This window comes from Caloenas nicobarica, chromosome 24, assembly GCF_036013445.1.
Source record: "Caloenas nicobarica isolate bCalNic1 chromosome 24, bCalNic1.hap1, whole genome shotgun sequence".
Lineage (NCBI taxonomy): Eukaryota > Metazoa > Chordata > Aves > Columbiformes > Columbidae > Caloenas > Caloenas nicobarica.
The window spans coordinates 2064785-2086791 of NC_088268.1; the positions used below are offsets into that span (position 1 = coordinate 2064785).

Here is a 22007-nt window from a genome sequence, read left to right on the forward strand (position 1 = left end):
CAGAGCCCCACAGCTGGGCTCAGCTTAAACCTGGCTCAGAGCCCCATAGCTGGGCTCAGCTAAACCCTGCTCAGAGCCCCACAGCTGGGCTCAGCTAAACCCTGCCCAGAGCCCCACAGCCTGGGCTCAGCTTAAGCCCTGCCCAGAGCCCCACAGGCTGGGCTCAGCCCCAGCTTTGGGCAAATCCACCTTCCAGCCGCTCCCAAGGGCCCGTGTGTCCCCTCCTGGGGACCAAAGTGCCCCTTGGACACTGCAGGGACCCCCCCTGGGTCCCACCTGCAGCTGTTTGCCTGGGCCCCATCCTATTTCTTCAGAGGAGCTGAAAGAACTTATCAAATATTTAAAAATATAATAAAAAAGGATGAAGAGCCCATTTCTGCAGGGGGGCGCCAGTTCGCAGCGAGATGCTCCTGTCCCTCCCCATGTCCCCAACTGCAGGGGGGTGAGAAGAGCCCCTGGCAGCTTGAGTTGCCTTAATTAAGCTCCTTTCAATTAACCCCAAGTGGGTTAAGCTCAAGGGGACACTTGGGTTTTGTGGCAGGTATCAGGGACACGATGTGACATCAGAGGGGCCCTTGTTCTCCTGAAGACACGGAGCCCCCTTGTTCACTGTCCCCCCATGCTGGCACTGTCACCTCCCCTGGCACTGTCCCCTGCCCTGGCACTGTCCCCCCTCCACAACCGTGTCCCTGCAGACGCTGCTGCTCGCCGGCCCCCCCGTCCCTCCCCAGGGCGTGTTTTGGGGTGTCCCTGCCCTGGGAAGGGGGGACAGTTTGGTGGCCACACTGCCGAGACCCAGGCGTCCCCCACCCCGCCTGCCCAGGGGACCTTGGGGACAACGGCCGGGCCCCCCCTCCCTGTGGCTGCCCCCCCCTCCCCGCTGTGTTTCCGCTGGCCAGGCCACAGCCGCCTGCACCCCCAGATATGGGGCTGGATTCGGTGGGGGGCACAGGCTCTTGTGTCACCTCCCGCCACACTGTGTCCCCCCGCAGCCCCTCGCTGTGACCCCCGGTGGCACTGTCACCTCCTGCCCCCCCCCAGCTCTGCCAGCCGGGCCAGTCACCTCTGTCCCTCGGCCAAAAGCTGCACGTCCCCCCCCGCACCCCCTTGGCTCCCTGGCAGGAGCGGTTGTGCCTGCGGGGGGGCCCTTCCTGTGTCCCCATCCCCGTCCCCAGCTGCGTCCCCTGAGATAAGCGGGGGACACGCCGGGCCGGGCTGTGCCAGGGCTGGTGGCCACATTTCAGGGTGACCATGGAGGCTGCTGCCTTGTCCCTGCTGCTCCTGGGGGGGCTGCGCTTGGCCCCCACCCTGGGGCTCCTTCAGGATCCCCCTACCGTGTACGAGGGACCCCCCGGCAGCTATTTTGGCTTCGCCCTGGATTTCCACATGATGGAGGGCAGGTAGGGGACAGGGGGGTGCTGGGACCAGACGTGGCACCCATACCCCCACCCTGACACCCGTACGCCCCCCGACACCCGCTCTGCCCCCCAGGCCCAGCGTGGTGGTGGGGGCTCCCCGCGCCAACACCTCCCAGCCCGGGGTGGCTCAGCCCGGCGCCGTCTTCCTCTGCTCCTGGCCCCCCGGAGACACCCCCTGCCACCCCCTCCCCATGGACACTGCGGGTACGTGGGTGCCGTGGGCTGCTGGGTGGGTGCGGGGGGGTCACCGGCCCCACACGCTGCCCCTCTCCCACCCCCCCAGGAGACGAGACCGAGACCCAACACTCCTTGGAGCTCCACACCTACAAGTCGCACCAGTGGCTGGGGGCGACCGTCACCAGCTGGGACGGCAAACTGGTGGTGGGTGCACCCAGTGGGCGGGCACCCTTGGGTGGCAGCAGGGTGGGCACCCACCCTGTCCCTGTCCCCGTGGCCAGGCCTGCGCCCCCCTGCAGCACTGGAACGCCATGGAGGGCCAGGACGAGGCTTTCCGCACCCCGACGGGCGCCTGTTTCGTGGGTGCCCCCGGGCTGCAGCGCATCGCCTGGTACTCGCCCTGTCGCGACCAGATCATGGCCAGCACCTACCGCGAGAGCAACTACTGTGAGTCTGGGGGGGGGCGGTGGTGGGTGCCCCCCACCCTGCCCGGGCTGACCCTGCCCTGCGCCCGCAGCATACGACAAGCGCTACTGCGAGATCGGGTTCAGCGCGGCCGTCACCCCGGTGAGATGGGTGCTGGGGGGTGGGTGCCCCCGGGGATGCCCGTGGGGATGCAGAGGGTGCGGCCGGGGTGGTACCCGGGTGGGGATGCTGATGGGGGGGGCTCAGGTGGGGGTGCCAGGGAGGGGGATGTTGGATGGGGGTGCCAGGGTGGGGGATGCCAGGGTGGGAGATTCTGTGGTGGGGGTGCCGGGGTGGGAGAAAGCGGGGTGGGAGATGCCAGGGTGGAGGATGCTGGATGGGGGTGTTGGGGTGGGAAATGCTGGGGTGGGGGATGCCCCAAGGTGGGGGTGCCATAGAGGGGGCTGCTGGATGAGGGTGTCAGGGTGGGAGACGCTGGGATGGGAGATGCTGGGGTGGGGGATACCAGGGTGGGGGTGCCACGGAGGGGGATGCTGGATGAGTGTGTTGGGGTGGAGGATGCTGGCGAGGGGGATACCAGGGTGGGGGATGGATGCTGGGGTGGGGGTGCCACGGAGGGGGTGTCCCAGGGTGGGGGTGCCGTGGAGAGGGTGCCCCGGGGTGGTGCTGACACCCGCTCTTCCCGCAGGACGGCCGGCTGGTGCTGGGTGCCCCCGGCGGTTACTACTTCATGGGTGAGTCCCACCGCCCGGGTCCTCACTTTGGGTGGGCACAGCGCGGAGGGGACACCCAGCACGGGACACCCTGTAGGTGCCCCCGCAGCGGCACTGGCAGCCCGAGGTGGGGGCCAGCAGGTGCCCACCCCGTGAGCGCCGGTGCCCCCCCGCTGTCCCCAGGGCTGCTGTACTCGGTGGAGCTCGATGCCATCCTGACCCGCTTCCGCGGCCAGTCCCTGCTGTGGCCGGGGGCCCCGGGACGCCCCACGGGGCAGCCGGTGTCTGGGGACTACAAGGACGGGTACCGGGGTGAGCAGGGGGCAGGGGGGCAGCCCAGCCCCACGGGGGCTCCTGCCGGGGGGGCACAGCGGGGATCACCGGGGCCCGTCTCCCTGCAGGGTACGCGGTGGCCGTGGGCGAGTTTGATGATGATCCCAAAACCAAAGGTACGGCCAGACGGGCAGGGGGACCAGGGCCACTTGGGGGGGACAGGTCTCAGGCACCCCTGGGCTCCGGGGTCCCCTCCCAAGGGCTTGGGGACAGGGGTTGTGCCAGCGCAGGAGTGCTGTCCATCCCCATGTCCCCCTGCCCACCCCAGTGCCAGGGGCGTCCCTGTGCCCACCCCAGTGTCCTCATGTCCCCCCAGTGCCACATTGGGGCACTCAGGACCTTTGTCCCCCGCAGAGTACGTGGTGGGGGTCCCCAACAAGAGCAACACGAGGGGCGAGGTGAGTGGCACCCGCTGGCTGTGCGGGGGTGCTGGGTGTTGGGGACACCGCTGTGGTCGGGCCCCCCGGGGTGACACCCCGGGATGGGGACGGGGACGGGACCTGACGCTGCTCTGGGCAGGTGGAGATTTTCAGCGTGGGGGTGACCATGCGCCGGCTGCGGGGAATGGCCAGCGAGCAGGTACCCCCCACACCGGCACCCCATGGCACCCCGCCCCACACCCTGCACCCCCCCAGTGCCCCCCAGCCCACTGCCCCCTCCCAGCACCCCATGGCTCCCTGCTGCCACTGTCACCCTGCCCAGTGCCCTGTCACCCCACAGCACCCAGTTGCCCCCCCAGTGCCCCACAGCGCCCCTGCACCCCCACCCCAGAGCACCCCCGCGCCCCCAGCACCCACCGTCCCCCCCAGCACCCAACTGCCCCCTCTCCCCACCCACCGCACCCCGCGCTGCCCCCCCGGTGCCACCCCCCACCCTTTGCAGGTGGCATCGTACTTCGGGCACACGGTGGCCGTGGCCGATGTCAACGGGGACGGGTGAGAGCCGGGACTGTCCCCCCCAACCCGTCCCTCCTGGGGGCACCCTAGGGTGCTGCCCCCCCGCAGCACACCCCTGGGTGCCACCAAGTCCCCGAACCTGCCCCTGCAGGCAGGACGACGTGCTGGTGGGTGCCCCCCTGTACCTGGCCCGGTGCCCCGACGGGCAGCGCAGTGAGCTGGGGCGTCTCTACCTCTACCTGGGGGGGGGACAGCGGCCCCTGGCCGGGCCCCCCCAGACCCTGACGGGCACCCACCCCTACGGCCGCTTCGCCGCCGCCATCGCCAGCCTGGGGGACCTGGACAAGGACGGCTACGGCGGTAACACCGGGGTGGCACGGGGGGGGCTGGTGTCAGGGACACCCCTGGTCTGGATAAACCATCGGGGAAACTGAGGCAGGAGCACCCAGCTGGGTGGCAGTGCTGGGATGGGGCAACTAGTGGGTGCTCGTGTCCCCAGACGTGGTGGTGGGTATTCCCCTGGGGGGTGACGGTGGCAGTGGAGAGGGGGGGCTGTGGCAGGGGACGTGCCAGAGCCCCCAGTGCTTGGTCTAAACCATTGGGGAAACCGAGGCAGGAGTATCTGGGTGGGTGGCAGTGCCGGGATGTGGCACCCACTGGGCGCTCATGTCCCCGTGTGTCCCCAGACGTGACGGTGGGTGCCCCGCTGGGGGGTGACGGTGGCGCCGGGGTGGGGGGGCTGTGCCAGGGGAGGTGCCAGACCCCCTGGTGCTTGGTCTAAAGCCCTGGGGAAACTGAGGCAGGAGCAGCTGGGTGGCTTGTGGTGCTGGAATACGGCACCCGCTGGGTGCTGATGTCCCCGTGTGTCCCCAGACGTGGCGGTGGGTGCCCCGCTGGGGGGTGACGGTGGCGGCGGGCAGGTCCTCATCTTCCGCGGGCAGAGCGAGGGGCTGTCCCCGCTGCCCACCCAGCGCCTGGGCAGCCCCTTCCCCGGCCCCGCCGCCTTCGGCTTCGCCCTGCGCGGGGCCACCGACCTGGACGGCAACGGCTACCCGGGTACGGCCACCCCCGTGTCACCCCCGTGTCACCCCAGCGCCACCCGCCCTGTCACCCACCCCCTGCTTGTCCTTGTCCCCGCAGATCTGCTGGTGGGGGCGTACGGGGCGGCCAAGGTGGCCGTGTACCGGTGAGTGACCGTCCCGCTGGCTCTGGTGGCAGCACGGGTGTCCCTGCCCGGGTCCCCTGGCACCTCAGCTCTGTCACCCGCAGGGGACAGCCTGTGGTGGTGGCCCGGACTCAGCTGAGTGTCCCCGATGGGCTGAACCCCGAGATCCTGGCGTGTGTCCTGCCCGGCTCCGGCACCCGCGTCAGCTGGTGAGCCGTGGGGTGGGGACACCGCTGTGGGGACACCACTGTGGGGACACTGCCGTGGGGACACTGCTGTGGGGACACCACCGGTGTGGGGACACCACTGTGGGGACACTGCCGTGGGGACACTGCTGTGGGGACACCACTGTGGGGACACTGCCGTGGGGACACTGCTGTGGGGACACCACCGGTGTGGGGACACCACTGTGGGGACACTGCCGTGGGGACACTGCTGTGGGGACACCACTGTGGGGACACTGCCGTGGGGACACTGCTGTGGGGACACCACCGGTGTGGGGACACCACTGTGGGGACACCACTGTGGGGACACCACCATGGGGACACCACCAGTGTGGGGACACTGCCGTGGGGACACCACCGTGGGGACACCACCGGTGTGGGGACACTACTGTGGGGACACCACCGGTGTGGGGATACCGCCGTGGGGACACCACCGTGGGGACACCACCGGTGTGGGGACATCGCCCTGGGGTGGCAGCAGGTCCCTGAGCACCCCTGGGTGCTGTCCCCACCGCAGCTTCCCCGTGGTGCTGTGTGTCAGTGTGACGGGCCAGCGCCTCCCGCCGAGCATCCGTGAGTGCCAGTGTCACCCGGGGGGACCAGGGGTGGCACCAGGGGTGGCACCGATGCCATGTGTCCCCCCCGCCCGCTGTCCCCTGCCAGGCCTCGATGCGGAGCTGCAGCTGGACCGGCTGAAGCCCAAATTGTCCCGGCGGGTCCTGCTGCTGCGGGGCCACCAGCCGGTGTGGCAGGGGACACTGGCGCTGGCGCCGGGGACACCCCCCCAGTGCCACAACCTCACCGCCTTCCTGCGGGTACGGGGACGGGGAGAGCGTGGGCTGGCACGGTGGGGACAGCGGGGTCCCCGGCCCCGGGAGGGTGGGGGACAGGGGTGGGGACAGCGGACTCCCCAGTGGGGATGGGGACAGAGATGGGGACAGTGGCATCCGTGGGAGGGTGGGGGACAGAGATGGGGACAGCTGGCATCTCCAGCCAGGATGGAGACAGTGGCATCCCCAACTGGCAGGGGGACAAGGATGGGGACAATAGTGTCCCCAGCCCAAGAGGGTGGGGGACACAGATGAGCACAGTGGTGTCCCCAGCCAGGCTGGGGACAGAGATGGGAACAGTAGTGTCCCCAGCCAAGTGGGTGGGGGGACAGGGCTGGGGACAGTGGCATCTCCAGCCAGGATGGGGCCAGGGCTGGGGACAGCGTTGTGCTCTGCCCGCGGGTGTCCCCAGGCCGAGGCCGAGTTCAAGGACAAGCTGAGCCCGGTGGCCCTGAGCCTGCGGCTGTCACTGTCCCCCCCGGGGGGGTCCCCGGGGCTGGTGCTCTACGGGGACACCCTGGTGCAGGCACAGGTAGGTGACACGGCTGAGCTGGGGACATCGCTGCGGTGACCTGGGCTGGGCTCATCCCCACACCTGGGGCACCTGCTGCCACCGCTGTGCTCCGGTCCCCAACCTGTCCCCAGTGTCCCCAGCCCCTCCCTGGGACACAGCCCGTGCCCTCCTCGCTGTCCCCAGTGTCCCTGCGCGATGTCCCCCCCATCTCCCTCCCTGTCACTGCTCCCTCCCTCAGGTTGTCCCTCCAGTCCTGCCCTGGGATGTGTCCCCTACTCACCCTGCTGTCCCCAACCCCTCGCCGGGATGTCCCCCCATTGTCCCTGTTCCCTCCTTGGGATGTCCCCACAATACCAGCTGCTGTCACCAGTCCCTCCCTGGGATGTCCCCTCTGTGCCCCACTCCCGCCCCCAATCCCTCTCCAGCGTGTCCCCCCAGTACCTCGCACTGTCCCCAGTCCCTCCCCAGGATGTCACCCCAGTATCTCCCACTGTCCCCAGTACCCCTCTGGGATGTCCCCTCAGTACACCCTGTTGTCCCAAATCCCTCCCTGGGATGTCCCCCCAGTACCCCCTGTTGTCCCCAATCCCTCCCCAGGATGTCCCCACAGTATCTCCCCCTGTCCCACTGGGACGTCCCCCCGGTATGCCCTGTTGCCCCCAATCCCTCCCTGGAATGTCCCCCCAGTACCTCCCACTGTCCCCAATCCCTCCCCACGATGTCCCCTCTGTACACCCCACTGTCCCAAATCTCTCCCTGGAATGTCCCCCCAGTACCCCTTGTTGTCCCCAGTTCCTCCCCAGGATGTCCCCTCTGTACCCCGCACTGTCCCCCATCTCCCCCTGGGATCTGTCCCTCCCTGCTGTCCCCAGTCCCTCCCCCCAATGTCCCCTCTGTACCTCCCATTGTCCCCAACGCCTCCCCATCCCACCCCTCCCACACTGTCTCCCTGTCCCCCCCTGCGCCCCCCAGACCCACATCATCCTGGAGGACTGCGGCGATGACAACCTCTGCGTCCCCGACCTCCACCTGGCCGCCCACACGTGAGCACCCACCTGGGCGAGCGGGGGTCCCCGCTGCCCCCCGGGGTGCCAACCGTGTCCCCGTGTCCCCCCAGGCCCAGCAGAGCCCTGCTGATGGGGGCGGAGGCCGCGCTGGGGCTGCGCATGGTCGCCGGCAACACGGGCGAAGGCGCCTTCGAGACCGAGCTGCGGGTGCAGCTGCCCCCCGGCACCCACTACCAGGCGGCGCGCAGCAGCATCCTGGTGGGTGCCGGGGGGCACATCTGCTCTGGGGGGCTGTCACCCTGCATGCGGGTGCCCAAGGGTGGTGGGGGCCAGGGGGTGCTGGGGATGAGGGGGGTCACAACCTGCCCTGGGTGACTGTCACCCTGCATGTGGGTGCCCGTCACCCTGCACGTGGGTGCCCAGTGACGATGGGTGCCATGGGGTGCTGGGGGTGGGGGCTCACACTCTGCCCTTGGTGGCCATCACCCTGCATGTGGGTGCCCAAGGGTGGTGGGTGCCAGGGGGTGCCAGGGGTGGGGGGGTCACATCCTGCCCTTGGTGCCCATCAGTCGTCATGTAGGTGCTCAAGGGTGGTGGGTGCCACGGGTGTCAGGGGTGGGGGGGCTCACACTCTGCCCTTGGTGGCCGTCACCTTTCATGTGGGTGGCCGGGGGGGTTGGTCCCAGGATGGGGATGCCCTGCCATTGGTGACCATCACTGTTCATGTGGGCGCCCAAGGGTGGAGGGTGCCAGGGGGTGTCCAGGATGAGGGGTCACATCCTGCCCTTGGTGCCCACCACTCATCATGTGGGCGCCCAAGGGTGGAGGGTGCCAGGGGGTGTCCAGGATGGGGGGTCACATCCTGCCCTTGGTGCCCACCACTCATCATGTGGATGCCCAAGGGTGGTGGGTGCCAGGGGGTGCCAGGGGTGGGGGGCGTCACACTCTGCCCTCGGTGGCCGTCACCCTGCATGTGGGTGGCTGGGGGGGGGCAAGAGGGAGCGGTTCATGCCCTGTCTTTGGTGGCTGTCACCCTGCATGTGGGTGCCCAAGGGTGGTGGGTGCCAGGGGTGCTGGGGTGGGGGTGTCACACCCTATCCTTGGTGGCCGTCACCTTTCACGCTGGTGGCTGGGGGTGGGTTCCAGGATGGGGGGTTCACCCTTGGTGACTGTCACCCTTCGTGTGGGTACCTGGCAGGGGGGTCCCAGGGGTGCCCAGGATGGGGGGCTCATGCCCTGCCCTTGGCGACCGTCACCCTTCATGTGGGTGCCCAAGGGTGGTGGGTGTCTGGGGGTGCCAGGGGTGGGGGCTCACGCTCTGCCCTTGGACCATGCAGGTCCCCAGGGTGGCTGGTGAATGTTGGGGTCCCTGATGTGTCCCCGCCGCTGTGTCCCCACCCTGCAGGGACAGGAGAAGCTGAGCTGCAACCCCCGCAAGGAGAACGGGAGCCAGGTGGTGCTGTGCGAGCTGGGGAACCCCATGAAAGCGGGGGCCCGGGTAAGGGGGGTGGGGTGTCCCCCCAGGCCCATCACCCCGGCAGCAGGGCTGGTGTTGGCCGGTCACCTGCCCCCTCCCCACCGTCCCCCCAGGTCACCGTGGACATGGAGCTGAGCGTGTCCGGGCTGGAGGACGTGGGTGACACCATCACCTTCCAGCTCCAGCTGTGGAGGTGACGCTGTGACAACCCCCTGTCCCCTGCCCACTCTTGAGAACTTGGTGGCCTCAGCGTGTCCCCAAACTCACCCCTTGGTGTCCCCGCAGCAAGAACAGCCCCAGCCCCGCCAACACATCGGTGACGGTGCCCGTGGAGGCGCAGGCGGAGATGGAGCTGCGAGGGTGAGGGTCTGGGGGGACACGGGACTGGGGGGGACACAGGGGGACACTGACACCCCTTCTCCTGCCAGCACGTCCCTTCCTGCCACCACGGTGCTGCCCGCGAGCTGGCACAGGGCAGAGGGCAGCCGGCGCCCCGAGGACCACGGCATCAAAGTGGAGCACGTCTACCAGGTAGGGTGCTGCACCCATGGGTGCCCTAGTGACTGTCCCCTTGTGTCCCCCCCCGCTGTCACCTCACTGTCCTCCCGCAGCTCCACAACAAGGGTCCCAGCACCGTCAGCGGGGTCACCCTGCGCCTCACTGTCCCCAGCCAGCTGGGTGGCCGCATCCTGCTCTACCTGCTGGAGCTGGACACCGAGGGGGGGGTGAGCTGCACAGACCCCCCCGGCCTCAACGCCGAGCAGGTAGGGTGCTGCCGGGGCACCTGCACCCCCCAGTGGGTGCTGGGTGGGTGTCACAGTGATGTCCCCCCACTTTATCTCCTTCCAGCTGGAGATGCCGCGGCCCACGGGCGCAGCACCCAGCAATGGCACCCGCGGGCGGGAGCGCAGGGAGGTGGCGGAGCTGGAGGAGCCCGTGGCCGTGGTGAGCGGGTGCTCCTGGGGACCTGCAGCCCAGGACGGGTGCGGGCGCCGCGGGTGTCCCCCCAGGGTGCTGGGGTGGGGGTCACGGTGACACCCAGGTGTCCCGCAGGGCTGCAGCAACACCCCGTGTGTGGGTGTCACCTGCCAGGTGCCCACCCTGGCCAAGGACCAGCGGGTGCTGGTGAGCGTCCGCGCCCTGCTCTGGATGGACACCCTGCAGCAGGTACTGTCCCCTCTTGGGGACACGGGTGTGGCGCTGTGTCCCCAGGGTGTCCCCACCGTGTCCCTCTCCTGCATGCTGGTCCCTGGGCACCTATGGGGAGCAGCCACGGGGACGCCAGGTGCAGAGCGATGAGTGCCCCGTTGGCTGCCAGCACCCTTGATGCCACATCCCCACATGTCCCCAACGTGTCCCCGCATGTCCCCATGTCCGTCCCCAGCCGGAGCACCTCCTGCAGCAGTTCCTCATCCAGTCGCACGCCTGGTTCAACACCTCGGCCATGCCGTACCATGTGCGGCCCCGCGTCCTGCCCGCCGGGGAGGCCACGGTAGGGCTGGCACGGGCACAGGGGACACGGGGACAGGCTGTGGTGGCAGCGGTGTCACCCACCTGTCCCTCGGCAGGCTGTCACCGAGGTGGTACGCGCCACTCCCGGTGGCGAGGGGGCTGTGCCGGTGCGGTGGGTGGTGCTGGGGGCCCTCGCCGGGCTCCTGCTCCTCACCCTCCTCATCCTCCTCATGTGGAAGGTGAGTGGATGGCAGCGGGACACTGGGGACACCAGTGACACCTGCCACAGTGGTGGGACCCCAGTGGCACTGGAGGGACTCATGAAATGGGAGATCCAGCCCTGGGGGTGGGGGCTGCGGGTGCGGCATGGGGGGCAGCGCCTGGGGTGATGCCGTGATGTCCCCTGGGGTGATGCTGTGGTGTCCCCTGCGGCCGGGCTGTCACCGTGTCCCTCCCCAGATGGGTTTCTTCAAGAGGACGCGGCCACCCACCGAGGAGGACATGCAGGAGCTGACACCCAGCCAGGCGCAGGAGCCAGAGGGTGCCCAGGGCTAGTGGGGTACCCCGGGGCCCCCCTGCGCCCCCACCCCATGGCATGTCCCCTGTCCCAGTCCGCATGTCCCCCAGCACCCCTGGGTGCCCATGGGACACAGGACCCATGTCCCCATCACCCCCATGTCCCCAGCACCCCTGGGTGCCCATAGGACACAGCACCCATGTCCTCAGCACCCCTGGGTGCCCGTGAGGTCCTGCCCCCCACTGCTGCCCCTGGACAATAAATCTCTGCCTGGCACTGTGGTGGTTCCTGTGGGGTGACATTGGGGGAGAATAGGGACAGGGGGTGCCTTTTGGGGACCCCGTGTGCCTTTTGGGGACCCCGTGTGCCTTTGCACCAGCCCTGCCGGTGCTGATACGGAGGGGACACCGGGGTCAGTGCCGGTCCCAAGTCCCGGTCCCGTTGCTCAGGGGGGTCCCAGAGATGGGTACAGGCGGGGGATGCTGGTACTGGGATCAACCCCCGGATGCCGGTGCTAGTACCAAGTCCTGGTCCCGAGGCTTGGGGTGGTACCGGCTGTGAGTACACGGGGTCGGTACCAGGACCGGGGTCAGTCCCGGTCCCCGGGCTCGGGGCGGTCCCGGAGGTGGGTACAAGAGATCGATGCCGGTCCAGGGCTCAGTCCTGGGATGCCGGTGCCGGTACCGAATCCCAGTCCCGGGGCTCGGGGTGGTCCTGGAGGTGGGTACACGGGGTCGATGCCGGCACTGGGGTCAGTGCCAGGATGCCGGTGCCGGTCCCGGGCTGTGCGTGCCGGTACCGGGCTGTGGCTGCCGGTACCGGGGTCGGTACCGGGGTCAGTCCCGGGATGCCGATGTCGGTACCGAATCCCAGTCCCGGGGCTCGGAGGTGGGTACACGGGGTCGATGCCGGCACTGGAGTCAGTGCCGGGATGCCGGTGCCCGTCCCGGGGTCAGCCCGGGGATGCCGGTACCGACTCCCGGTCCCGGCGCTCGGGGCGGTCCCGGGGGTGGGTCCGGGGGTCCGGGGCGGTCCCGGCGCTGGGGGGCCGGGGCGGGGCGGGGCGGGCGGCCGTGCCCGGCGGCTCCGGCAGGTGGAGCCCGGTCCCCGCGGCGGCGGCGGCGGCGGGCGGAGCGGGCCGGGCCGGGCGGGCCGGGCATGGCGGGGTAACGGCGGCGGAGCGACCATGCGGCCCCGCCGCCTCCTGCCGCCGCTGCCGCTGCTGCTGGCGCTGGTGGCCGCGGGCGGGCGGCGGGCGCGGGGCGCGGCGGAACCGGGAGCGCACGGTGAGAGCGGCCTTTGTGTGCGGGGGCGGCGGGGGGGAGGTGGCCGCCCCCGCCCCGACCCGCCCCGACCCTCTCCATCCCCCCCATCCCGCCGGGGACGGGCCCCCCCGGCTGTCCATCCCTCTCCGGCTGTCTGTCCGGCTCCCCCCACCGCGCCCCCCCGCCCCCCGCCGCGTCTGTCCGTCCATCTCCCCCCGCCCCGGGCGGTTCTGGCTATCGGCGGCTATAGGGTGCTGGGTGGGGGGTCCTGGGGGTGCAGGAGGGGGTGTGTGGGGATCCTTGGTAATGCCAGAGGGTGCAATTGGGTGGGTGGGGGCCCTGGGCAAGAGCTTGGGGGTGCAGGGTGGGGGGTGGGGGTCCCAGGCCATGGGGTGCAGGGTGGTGGGTGGGGGTCCTGAACAGAGTCTGGGGGTGCAGGATGGTGGGTGGGGGTCCTGGGCAGTGCCAGGGGGTGCAACATGATAGGTGTGGGTCCCAGGCCATGGGGTGCAGGGTGGTGGGTGGGGGTCCTAGACAGAGCTCGGGGGTGCGGGAGGGTGTGGGGGGGTCCTTGGCAGTGCCAGGAGATGAAGCTGGGTGGGTGGGGGTCATGGACAGAGCTTGGGGGTGCAGGATGGTGGGTGTGGGTCCCAGGCCATGGGGTGCAGGGTGATGGGTGGGGGTCCTAGACAGAGCTTGGGTGTGCAGGAGGGCGGGTGGGGGTCCCAGGCCATGGGGTGCATGATGGTGGGTGGGGTGTCCTGAGCAGACCTGGGGGGTGCAGGATGGTGTGGGGGGATGCTGGGCAGTGCCAGGGGGTGCAACGTGGTGGGTGGGGGTCCCAGGCTGGGGTGTACAGGAGGGTGGGGGTCCTGGGCAGCACCCAGAGGTGCAGGATGGTGGAGGGGTGGCATCCTGGGTGGGGTGGGGGGGTCACCCCATTGCAGCACCTCTGCCGGCAGGGTGGGCAGAGTCCCACTTTGGGGTCCCCATGGCTCCCTGTGACCCCCCACCCGGACCCCAAACCCTCCCGGCAGTGCTGGGGGGGCCGGGGGAGGCAATGGGGTGAGGGTGGGTCCTGACCCTGGCACAGCCGTGGCCCTGTCCTGCCCGTGCCAGCTCAGCTCTCCGGCTGGCGTCACCCGTCCCCATGGGTGACAGCGGTGACGGGGCGCAGGGCCGGACGCCTGGGTCCCAACACCCCCCCAGGGCCTGGCACCCCCCGCCGCCCCATTGTGGAGCTGTGGGGTCATACTGGGAAGCCAGAGGGGTGCCAGCGTGCCCTGTGGTGGCCGTGTCACCAGTTGGGGACCCCTTGGCCATAGTGGGGAGGCTGTGCCCCCCTCCCTGGGGTGTGGCATCTTCCTCCCCGCCCAGAGGACACTGGGGGTGGCCGTTGGTGCCAGCTGTCCCCTGCAGCTGTGGGTGGCCGGCATGTGGCCGTGGGGACATTCCTGCCCCGCGGGTGCCGGCTGTCCCCACTATGTGGGGTCACACCCCCTAGTTCCACCCCCCCTGCTGTACCTGACCCCCCAGCGCGTCACCAAAACAGCTGCTGCAAATTCCTCCCCTCGCCCATCGCCACATCTGGACTGGGCTGGGCTGGGGGGGCGTGGGTTGGGTTGCCCGGTGGGGTGGGGACATTTTGGGGCGCAGGACGCTGCCCGGGGGGGGACACAGGGTCCCGAAAGCGCCTGGGGCCGCGGGATGAAGGAGGTCGTTGCCAGGGTGACGGCGCCCGAGCCGGGCCGGCTGCCAAGGGCTGCGGGCTCATGCGCAGGATGGCGCCGGCACGGGGGGGCCGGGGACGTGGGAGGGGTGGGGTGACCCCCCAGCTGTGCCCACCCCTGCCCTGCGTCGGGGACTGGGCTGGGGGACCTGTCCTTGTGCTGCTGGTGGGGGCCATTGGGGTGGAGACCCCCTGAACTCGTGACATGTGTGAGTTGCACCCTGTGGGGGACAGCCCTGGCTGTACCCTTGCTGGAGGGGGACACACAACCGGGTGCACCCACCTGCATGGGCACAGCACCCCGGAGCAATAACCCCCCAACTTGCTTCAGGGGGGCACAGAGAGGGGCACAAGGACAATGCTGCCCCCCAGGGCGGAGAGCCCACTGTCCTGCTGGGGTGGGACCTGTCACCTTACTGGGGTGGTGCCTGTGACCCTCTGGATGGGTCCCACTATTCTGCTGAGCTGGGTCTTACCACCCTGCTGGGATGCTGGCCATGAACCACCAGGATGGGCCCCAGCACCCTCCTGAATTGGGTCCCGCATCCTGCTGGGATGGTACCTGTGATCCTCCAGGATGGTGCCCGTGACCCACTGGGATGGGTCCCACCACCTACTGGGATGGTGCCCATGACCCACCAGGGTGGTGCCCATGACCCACTGGGATGGGTCCCACCACCCTGCTGGGTTGGTGCCCCTGAGCCACTACGATGGTGCCTGTGACCCTCTAGGATGGGTCCTACCACCTGTTGGGCTGGTGGCCTTGATCATCCAGGATGGTGGCCGTGACCCTCTGGGATAGGTCCCACCACCCTGCTGAGATGGTGCCCATGACCCACTGGGATGGGTCCCACCACCTGTTGGGATGGTGCCTGTGACCCTCTAGGATGGGTCCCACCACCTACTGGGATGGTGCCCATGATCCTCCAGGGTGGTGGCAATGACCCACTAGGATGAGTCCCACTATTCTGCTGAGTTGTGTCCCACGTCCTGCTGGGATGGTGCCCATGATCTTTCAGGATGGTGCCCATGACCCTCTGGGATGGGTCCCACCACCCTGCTGGGTTGGTGCCCCTGACCCACCAGGATGGTGCCCGTGACCCTCTAGGATGGGTCCTACCACCTGTTGGGATGGTGCCCGTGACCCTCTAGGATGGGTCCCACCACCTACTGGGATGGTGCCCATGACCCACTGAGATGGGTCCCACCACCTGCTGCAATGGTGCCCCCACACCATCCCCAGGACACTCTGGGGTGCCCATCATCATGGGGGTTGCCCCGTGTCCTCACCCACGTGTCCCCCTGTCCCCGCAGAGGTGCTGCTGAAGGTGCAGGTGCTGGAGAGCGGGACGCTGGCCCCGCTGGCCCAGGCCACCCTGGAGGTCTTTGGCCACCGCAGCTCGCTGGCGGCCACCACCACCGACCACGAGGGCACTGGCGTCCTGCCCGTCCCCTACCGCCTGGGCACCTGGGTCCTTGTCACCGCCGCCCGCCGCGGCTACGTCACCGCCTCCGTCCCCTGGCGTGTCAACAAGCTGCCGCGTGAGTGACGGGGACCCCCAGCCCTTGTGGGGGACCCCAACCCCTTACTGGGACACCCTGAGCCCTTTTGGGGGGACACAATCCCTTACTGGGGGGTCTGAGTCCTTATGGGGGTCCCAGTCCCTTACTGGGGGACCCTGAACCCTTATGGGGGTGGTACAATCCCTTCTGAGGGTCCCCAACCCCTTACTGAGGAACCTGAGCCCTTATGGGGGGACACAATCCCTTACTGGGGGCCTCCAAGGCTTGATGGGGGAACGTCAACCTCTTACTGGGGGACCCCAAGCCCTTACTGGTGAGCCCTGCACCCTGGGCTGGGCGCCAGCCCTTGTCCCCGGGGCCATGGCGGGGCGCGGGGGGAGCGCGAGGTGGCGTCGATGGGGTCACCTTGCTGGGGGGGTGGGACACGTGGGAGGGCTCAGCTGGGGGGGACGTGCAAGGATGGGGGTGCAGGGATGTGGGGTGCAGGGATGTGGGTGCAGGGATGGGGGTGCACAGGGATGGGGGTGCAGGGATGAGGGGGGTGCAAGGATGGGGGTGCAGGGATGAGGGGGTGCAGGGATTGGGGGTGCAGGGATGGGGGGTACAGGGATGGGGGTGCAGGGATGGGGGTGCACAGGGATGGGGGTGCAGGGATGAGGGGGTGCAAGGATGGGGGTGCAGGGATGAGGGGGTGCAGGGATTGGGGGTGCAGGGATGGGGGGTACAGGGATGGGGGTGCAGGGATGGGGGTGCACAGGGATGTGGGGTGCAGGGATGTGGGTGCAGGGATGGGGGTGCAGGGATGGGGGTGCAGGGATGAGGGGGTGCAAGGATGGGGGTGCAGGGATGTGGGGTGCAGGGATGTGGGTGCAGGGATGGGGGTGCACAGGGATGGGGGTGCAGGGATGAGGGGGTGCAGGGATTGGGGGTGCAGGGATTGGGGGTACAGGGATGGGGGTGCAGGGATGGGGGGGTGCAGGGATGTAGGTGTAGGGATTGGGGGGTGCACAGGGATGGGGGTGCATGCACTGGCAGGGGGCTGGGGATGTTTGTGGGGAGCAGGGGGTGTGCAAAGGGGGGGGGTGCAAATATCGGGGTGTGCACAAGGATGGGGGTGCAGGGGTTCTGCCGGGACCAGGTGCGGTGGCACACAGGGACTGGGGAACAAAGGACAGGGGACGTGCACGGGCTGTGCAAGGATGGGGGTGTGCACGGGGTCCCCCCGCCGCTGTCCCCACCATTGGGCTTTGCTGTGCGCATCCCCCCCCCTCCCCACCAGCACCCCCCTCCTTCCCAGCCCCTCCCACAACTCAGGGCACGGGGGGGGATGTGTTTTTGGGGTTCCCCCTTTGCAGTCTACGCCTCCGTCAGCCTCTACCTGCTCCCCGAGCGTCCCGCCACCCTCATCCTCTACGAGGACCTGGTCCAGATCCTCCTGGGCTCCCCAGGTGAGCGACGGCGAGAGGCGGGGGGGTGACACCAGCACCCTTGGGTGCCGCCACCCACCGCGTCCCCATGCGCAGGTGGCCGTGGGCAGCCGTGGGCGCAGTTCCCGCGCCGGGCAGCCCGCCTGCCCCGCAGCTCCACGTACAGCCAGCTCGCCGCGTCCCTCACCGCCGCCACCGGCCCCAGCCTGGCCCGCGCCTTCCCCGCCTTCCTGGGCGCCGAGGACAGCAGCGGTATGGGGGGACATGGGGGGACGCAATGGGGGACACCCCAAGAGGTCACCCCCATGCGTATGTCACCGTCACTTGTCCCCGCAGCCAATGCCAGCTGGCTGGAGCTGGCGCCGGTGGCGGCTCTCAGCGTCCACCTCTTCACCGGCAACGGGACCGAGGTGCCGCTGGCCGGCCCCGTCCATCTGTCTGTCCCTCTGTCCCCCGACGCCGGGGCTGTGGGGGTCACCAGCGTGCCAGCCTGGAGGTTTGACCCCAAAAGTGGTGAGCACTGGTTGGGGGGGGGTGACAGAGCGGGGGGCACGGCTGCTGCGGGGGGGCAGCGGTGGGGGTGATGAGTTTGGGGGGTGATGAGTTTGGGGGTGGCAGGGGGGGGGTGATGAGTTTGGGGGGTGATGAGTTTGGGGGTGGCAGCGGGGGGGTGATGAGTTTGGGGGGTGATGAGTTTGGGGGTGGCAGGGGGGGGGTGATGAGTTTGGGGGGTGATGAGTTTGGGGGTGGCAGTGGGGGGGTGATGAGTTTGGGGGGTGATGAGTTTGGGGGTGGCAGTGGGGGGGTGATGAGTTTGGGGGGTGATGAGTTTGGGGGTGGCAGTGGGGGGGTGATGAGTTTGGGGGGTGATGAGTTTGGGGGGTCTCAGCCCGCTGCGGGGGACAGGCGGACAGATGTTTTGGGGGGGACACACATGTCTCCCTGCAGGGCTGTGGGTGCGGAACGGGACGGGGCTGATCCGTAAGGAGGGCCAGCAGCTCTACTGGACATTCGTCTCCTCCCAGTTGGGATACTGGGCAGCGGCTCTGCCCTCGCCCAGCACAGGTAGGGTGACACCCATGGGTGTCCCCCCCTGTCCCTGTGTCCCTGGGGATGGGCTGTCCTGGGGGTGGGTTTGGGGGGTGTGAAGGACACCCAGCCCCTGGGGTGCTCTCATGGGGGGGTCCCCGTGTCACCTCTGATCCCGCTGTCCCCCAGGGCTGGTGGCCATGGCAGCGGGCGTGACGGACATCACCACCTACCACACCATCTTCCTCCTCACCATCCTGGGCGCGCTGGCCCTGCTCGTCCTCATCCTCCTCTGCCTCCTCATCTACTACTGCAGGTCAGTGCCCCCCCCACACCCTGGGGTCCTGAGCACGGCTGGGGGGGACAGGGGACATACACACTCACCTGGCACCCTGGGCATCCTACAGCTGGTTATGGGGGGGACACTGCCTGCCTGGATCCCTTGGGTGCCCTATAGCTTTGGAGAGGGGGCAGCATTCCCTGGCACCCCTGGGTGCCCTATACCTGGTTATGGGGGGGAGTCACCCCCTGGCACCCCCAGATGCCCGGTGGCTGCCTATGGGGTAGATACTGGCTGCCTGGCACCCCCCCCCACTGCCTATAGGGAGACCCCCCACCCCCTGGCACCCACGGGTGCCCTAGAGCTGGCTATGGGGGGGGCACCACCCTCCTGGCACCCCTGGGCATCCTCTAGCTGGCTTTTTTTGGGGGGGTGCACCACACCCCAGCACCCCTGGGTGCCCTTTAGAGTTAGGGGGGGCATCACTTCCCAGCACCCCCAGGGGCCCTATAACTGGTTTTGAGGGGGGGGGCACCTCCCTCCGGCACTCTGGGTGCCTTATAGCTGCTTTGGAGTGGGGGGGGCACCACACCCCAGCACCCCTGGGTCCCCTATAGCTGCTTCAGATGGGGGAACCCCACACCCCAGCACCCCCAGGAGCCCTATAGCTGGTTTTGAGGGGGGGGTCACACCTCCTCCTGGCACTGTGGGTCCCCTATAGCTGCTTAAGGGGGGGGAACCCCACACCCCAGCACCCCTAGGAGCCCTATAGCTGGTTTTGAAGGGGAGGGAGAGGGCACCTCCCTCTGACACTCTGGGTGCCCTAAGGCTGCTTTAGGGTGGGGGGATCCCACACCCCAGCACCCCTGGGTGCCCTATAGCTGGTTTTGAGTGGGGGGGGGGGGGCACCACACCCCAGCACCCCCAGGAGCCCTATAGCCGGTTTTGAGGGGTGGGGGGTCTCACCTCCCTCTGTCACCCGGGATGCCCTATAGCTGCTTTACGGGGGACCACCCTCCCCTGCCCCGCAGCCCCCTCCTCTAGCACCCTCCAGCAGGCAAGCGATGGGGTGGGGGGACCACAGGACCCCCCAGTCCCGCCTTGGGGTGACCCCCCCATCTCCCCGCAGGCGGCGGTGCCTGAAGCCGCGGGCGCAGCACCGCAAGCTGCCGCTACCGGGGGGGCCGCTGGACCCCACCCGCCGCGACCAGGCGACCTCGGTGTCCCAGCTGGACCTGCTGTGCGGTGGCAGCCACCTGGAGACGGCGTCCTCGGGGGGGGACACCGACCTGCCCACCCCCAGTTTACCCCCCTCCAGCCGGGACCTCCCCACCGCCCGCCCGGATTTCTTCCAACAACCCCCGGCCCCCCCCCCAGCTCCGCGCCGGCCCCCGCCCCCCCGCCGCCACCCTGGCCCCCCGCCGCCGCCAGCCGCCCCCCACCGAGGACTATGGCCCCCCCCGCGAAGCCTTCGGCCTCAGGGCCGCCCGCTCGGTGGACGGGCTGCAACCCCCCGACGAGCCCCCCCGGGGGACCCCCGCTTTTCCGCCCCCCGCCCCCCTTCCCCCCCGGTTTTCTCCCGTTTTCCAACCGAGCCCCCGCTCCCCGAGCCCCCCCCCCGCCCACCCTCGCTGGCCCCCCCGGGTCCCCTCCTCCTGTGCGGGGGGGGGGACGACGTGTACCGGGGGGTGATGCCCACCCTCCTCATCCCCGCCCGCTACATGCGCTTGGCCCCCGGCGAACCGGAGGCTCCCCCCGAAAACGACGCGGGGGGACCCGCTCCCACGGGAGCCACGACGGCCCCCCCGGCCCAATCCGCCGCTGGGCAAGCGTTTGAGGAAGGGGAAAACTGGGGGGGGGGGCGTGCCCCCCCCGCGGTGAGCGGCTCGGTGGCCATCCCGGTGCTGCTGGACGGGTCGGCGGTGGCTCAGCTCAACGGGGAGCTGCAGGCGCTGGCGGGGCAGCAGCTCTTAGAATTGGGGGGGCCCCCCCCGCCCCGCGCTTGGTTCGTCTCCCTGGACGGCCGCTCCTCCCAGGTCCGACATTCCTACATCGATCTGCAAGGCGGGGGGGAGAGGGGGCCGCCCCCCCACCGCCTCCCCCGGGGCGCTGCGGGAGGGGGGAGGATGGAGGAGGGAGCCGCCCCCCCCCCGCCCCGATTCCTGTCGCCTCCCCCGAGGACAACTCGCTGGCCCCTTTGCTGGAAGGGGGGAGCGGGGGGAGGCGCGGGGGGGGCAGCGGGAGGAGCAGCGCCAGCGAACCCCCCCACGACTCCCTGACCAGCCCCGAGGAGGAGGCGCTGGCCGAGGGGGGCGACGGGGGGGACGAGGGGGGCGACAGGAAAAGCCCCTGGCAGAAGCGGGAGGAGCGGCCGCTCATGGTTTTTAACGTCAAGTGAGTGCGGGGGGGGGGACACACCTGTGACAGTGGCGGGGGGGTGGGATATGTCCTGGGGGGGTCCTGCCATGGTCACAGCCCAACATCGTCCCAGCCAGCCGCTGCCCTTGTCCCTTGTCACAGCCCCTCCCCGCTGTGTCCTGCCTCTGGTCCTGGGGGGGGGACACGTCCCAGGGGTGGGGGGAGTTGTGGGACCCGGGGGGGTGGCGGGATTGGGGGGGGGTACACTGGTAATGTCATCCTGTCCTGCCACCCCATCCCACCGCTGTCCCTTGTCCCCATCCCCTCCCCCGTGTCCTGCATCTGGCCCTGGGGGGGGCGACACGTCCCAGGGGGTGGGGGGAGCCGTGGGACCCCGGGGTGGGGGTCCTGCCATTGCCCCAGCCCACTATTGTCCCATCCAGCCACTGTCACCCTGTTCCTGTCCCATGTCCCCAGACCCTCCCCACTGTGTCCTGCCTCTTGCCCTGGGGGAGGGACATGTCCCAGGGGGTGGGGGGAGCTGTGGGACCCCGGGGGGGTGGCGGGATTGGAGGGGTACACTGGTAATATCCTGTCCTGCCACTGTCCCATCCCGTCCCATCCCATCCCATCCCATCCCATCCCATCCCATCCCATCCCATCCCGCCGCTGTCCCCCTGTTCCTTGTCCCCAGCCCGTCCCCACCGCCCTTCCAGGGAGGGGACAGAGGGACAAGCCTCTCCCCAGGTCACCTGTGTCCATATATGCTTGGGACCCCAACTCAGGGACTGTGTCACCCCCCCCACCCTGTGTCACCGGGCTCTGCCACCTGGGGTCCTGATGTCGTGTCCCCGTTGTGTCCCCTTGCTATGGCATTGCCATTCACCTCCTGTCCACTTGTGTCCCTGCAGGACGGGGGGGGGCGGCAGTGCCCCCCGGGCCAGCGGTGCCTCCAAGCTGCCATAGGAGCCGATGGGGGGGTCCCTGTCCCCCCCCACAACCTCGTGTGCCCCCCACCTTGGATTTTAATTGTGTTTCTAAACATTTTCTACATGGCGAGGAAGAGGGGCCAGCGGGGCCAGGTTGACAGTGGGGGGGAACATGGGGACCCCCCCACCCCAGGCACTGCAGGGAGCTGCTGCCTGTTCGTTAGATGGCATTAATATATTAAAAAAAAAAAAAAAAAGATAACACCCCCCCCCGCCCCTGCTTTGTGCCTCAGTTTCCCCACCCAACAAGGAGCCAG

The 22007-nt window shown here is 69.3% G+C and overlaps 2 protein-coding genes across 2 annotated transcripts; both read left to right on the top strand.

The window, feature by feature from the left end:
• Positions 1-1251: 1251 nt before the first annotated feature.
• Positions 1252-11415, top strand: ITGA2B (integrin subunit alpha 2b). The gene is made up of 30 exons (XM_065651176.1): positions 1252-1400; positions 1492-1622; positions 1702-1799; positions 1877-2042; positions 2113-2162; positions 2710-2755; positions 2918-3046; positions 3136-3183; positions 3422-3465; positions 3587-3646; positions 3950-4002; positions 4115-4323; positions 4837-5019; positions 5104-5149; positions 5233-5337; positions 5870-5925; positions 6016-6167; positions 6595-6714; positions 7669-7739; positions 7814-7961; positions 9109-9201; positions 9294-9373; positions 9466-9540; positions 9609-9711; positions 9792-9944; positions 10030-10125; positions 10234-10347; positions 10565-10672; positions 10749-10871; positions 11092-11415. The coding sequence occupies exons 1-30, from the start codon at positions 1252-1254 to the stop codon at positions 11185-11187; spliced, it is 3105 nt and encodes a 1034-aa protein (XP_065507248.1). The 3' UTR covers positions 11188-11415.
• An 880-nt stretch (positions 11416-12295) lies between these two features.
• FAM171A2 (family with sequence similarity 171 member A2) lies at positions 12296-21914 on the top strand. The gene is given in 12 exon segments (XM_065651175.1): positions 12296-12435; positions 15458-15685; positions 17023-17115; positions 17191-17346; positions 17431-17607; positions 18043-18159; positions 18313-18439; positions 19533-19779; positions 19781-19948; positions 19951-20520; positions 20523-20797; positions 21673-21914. Coding segments are annotated over 12 exon segments (2313 nt in total). The 5' UTR covers positions 12296-12335; the 3' UTR covers positions 21728-21914.
• The last annotated feature ends 93 nt before the right edge of the window (positions 21915-22007 follow it).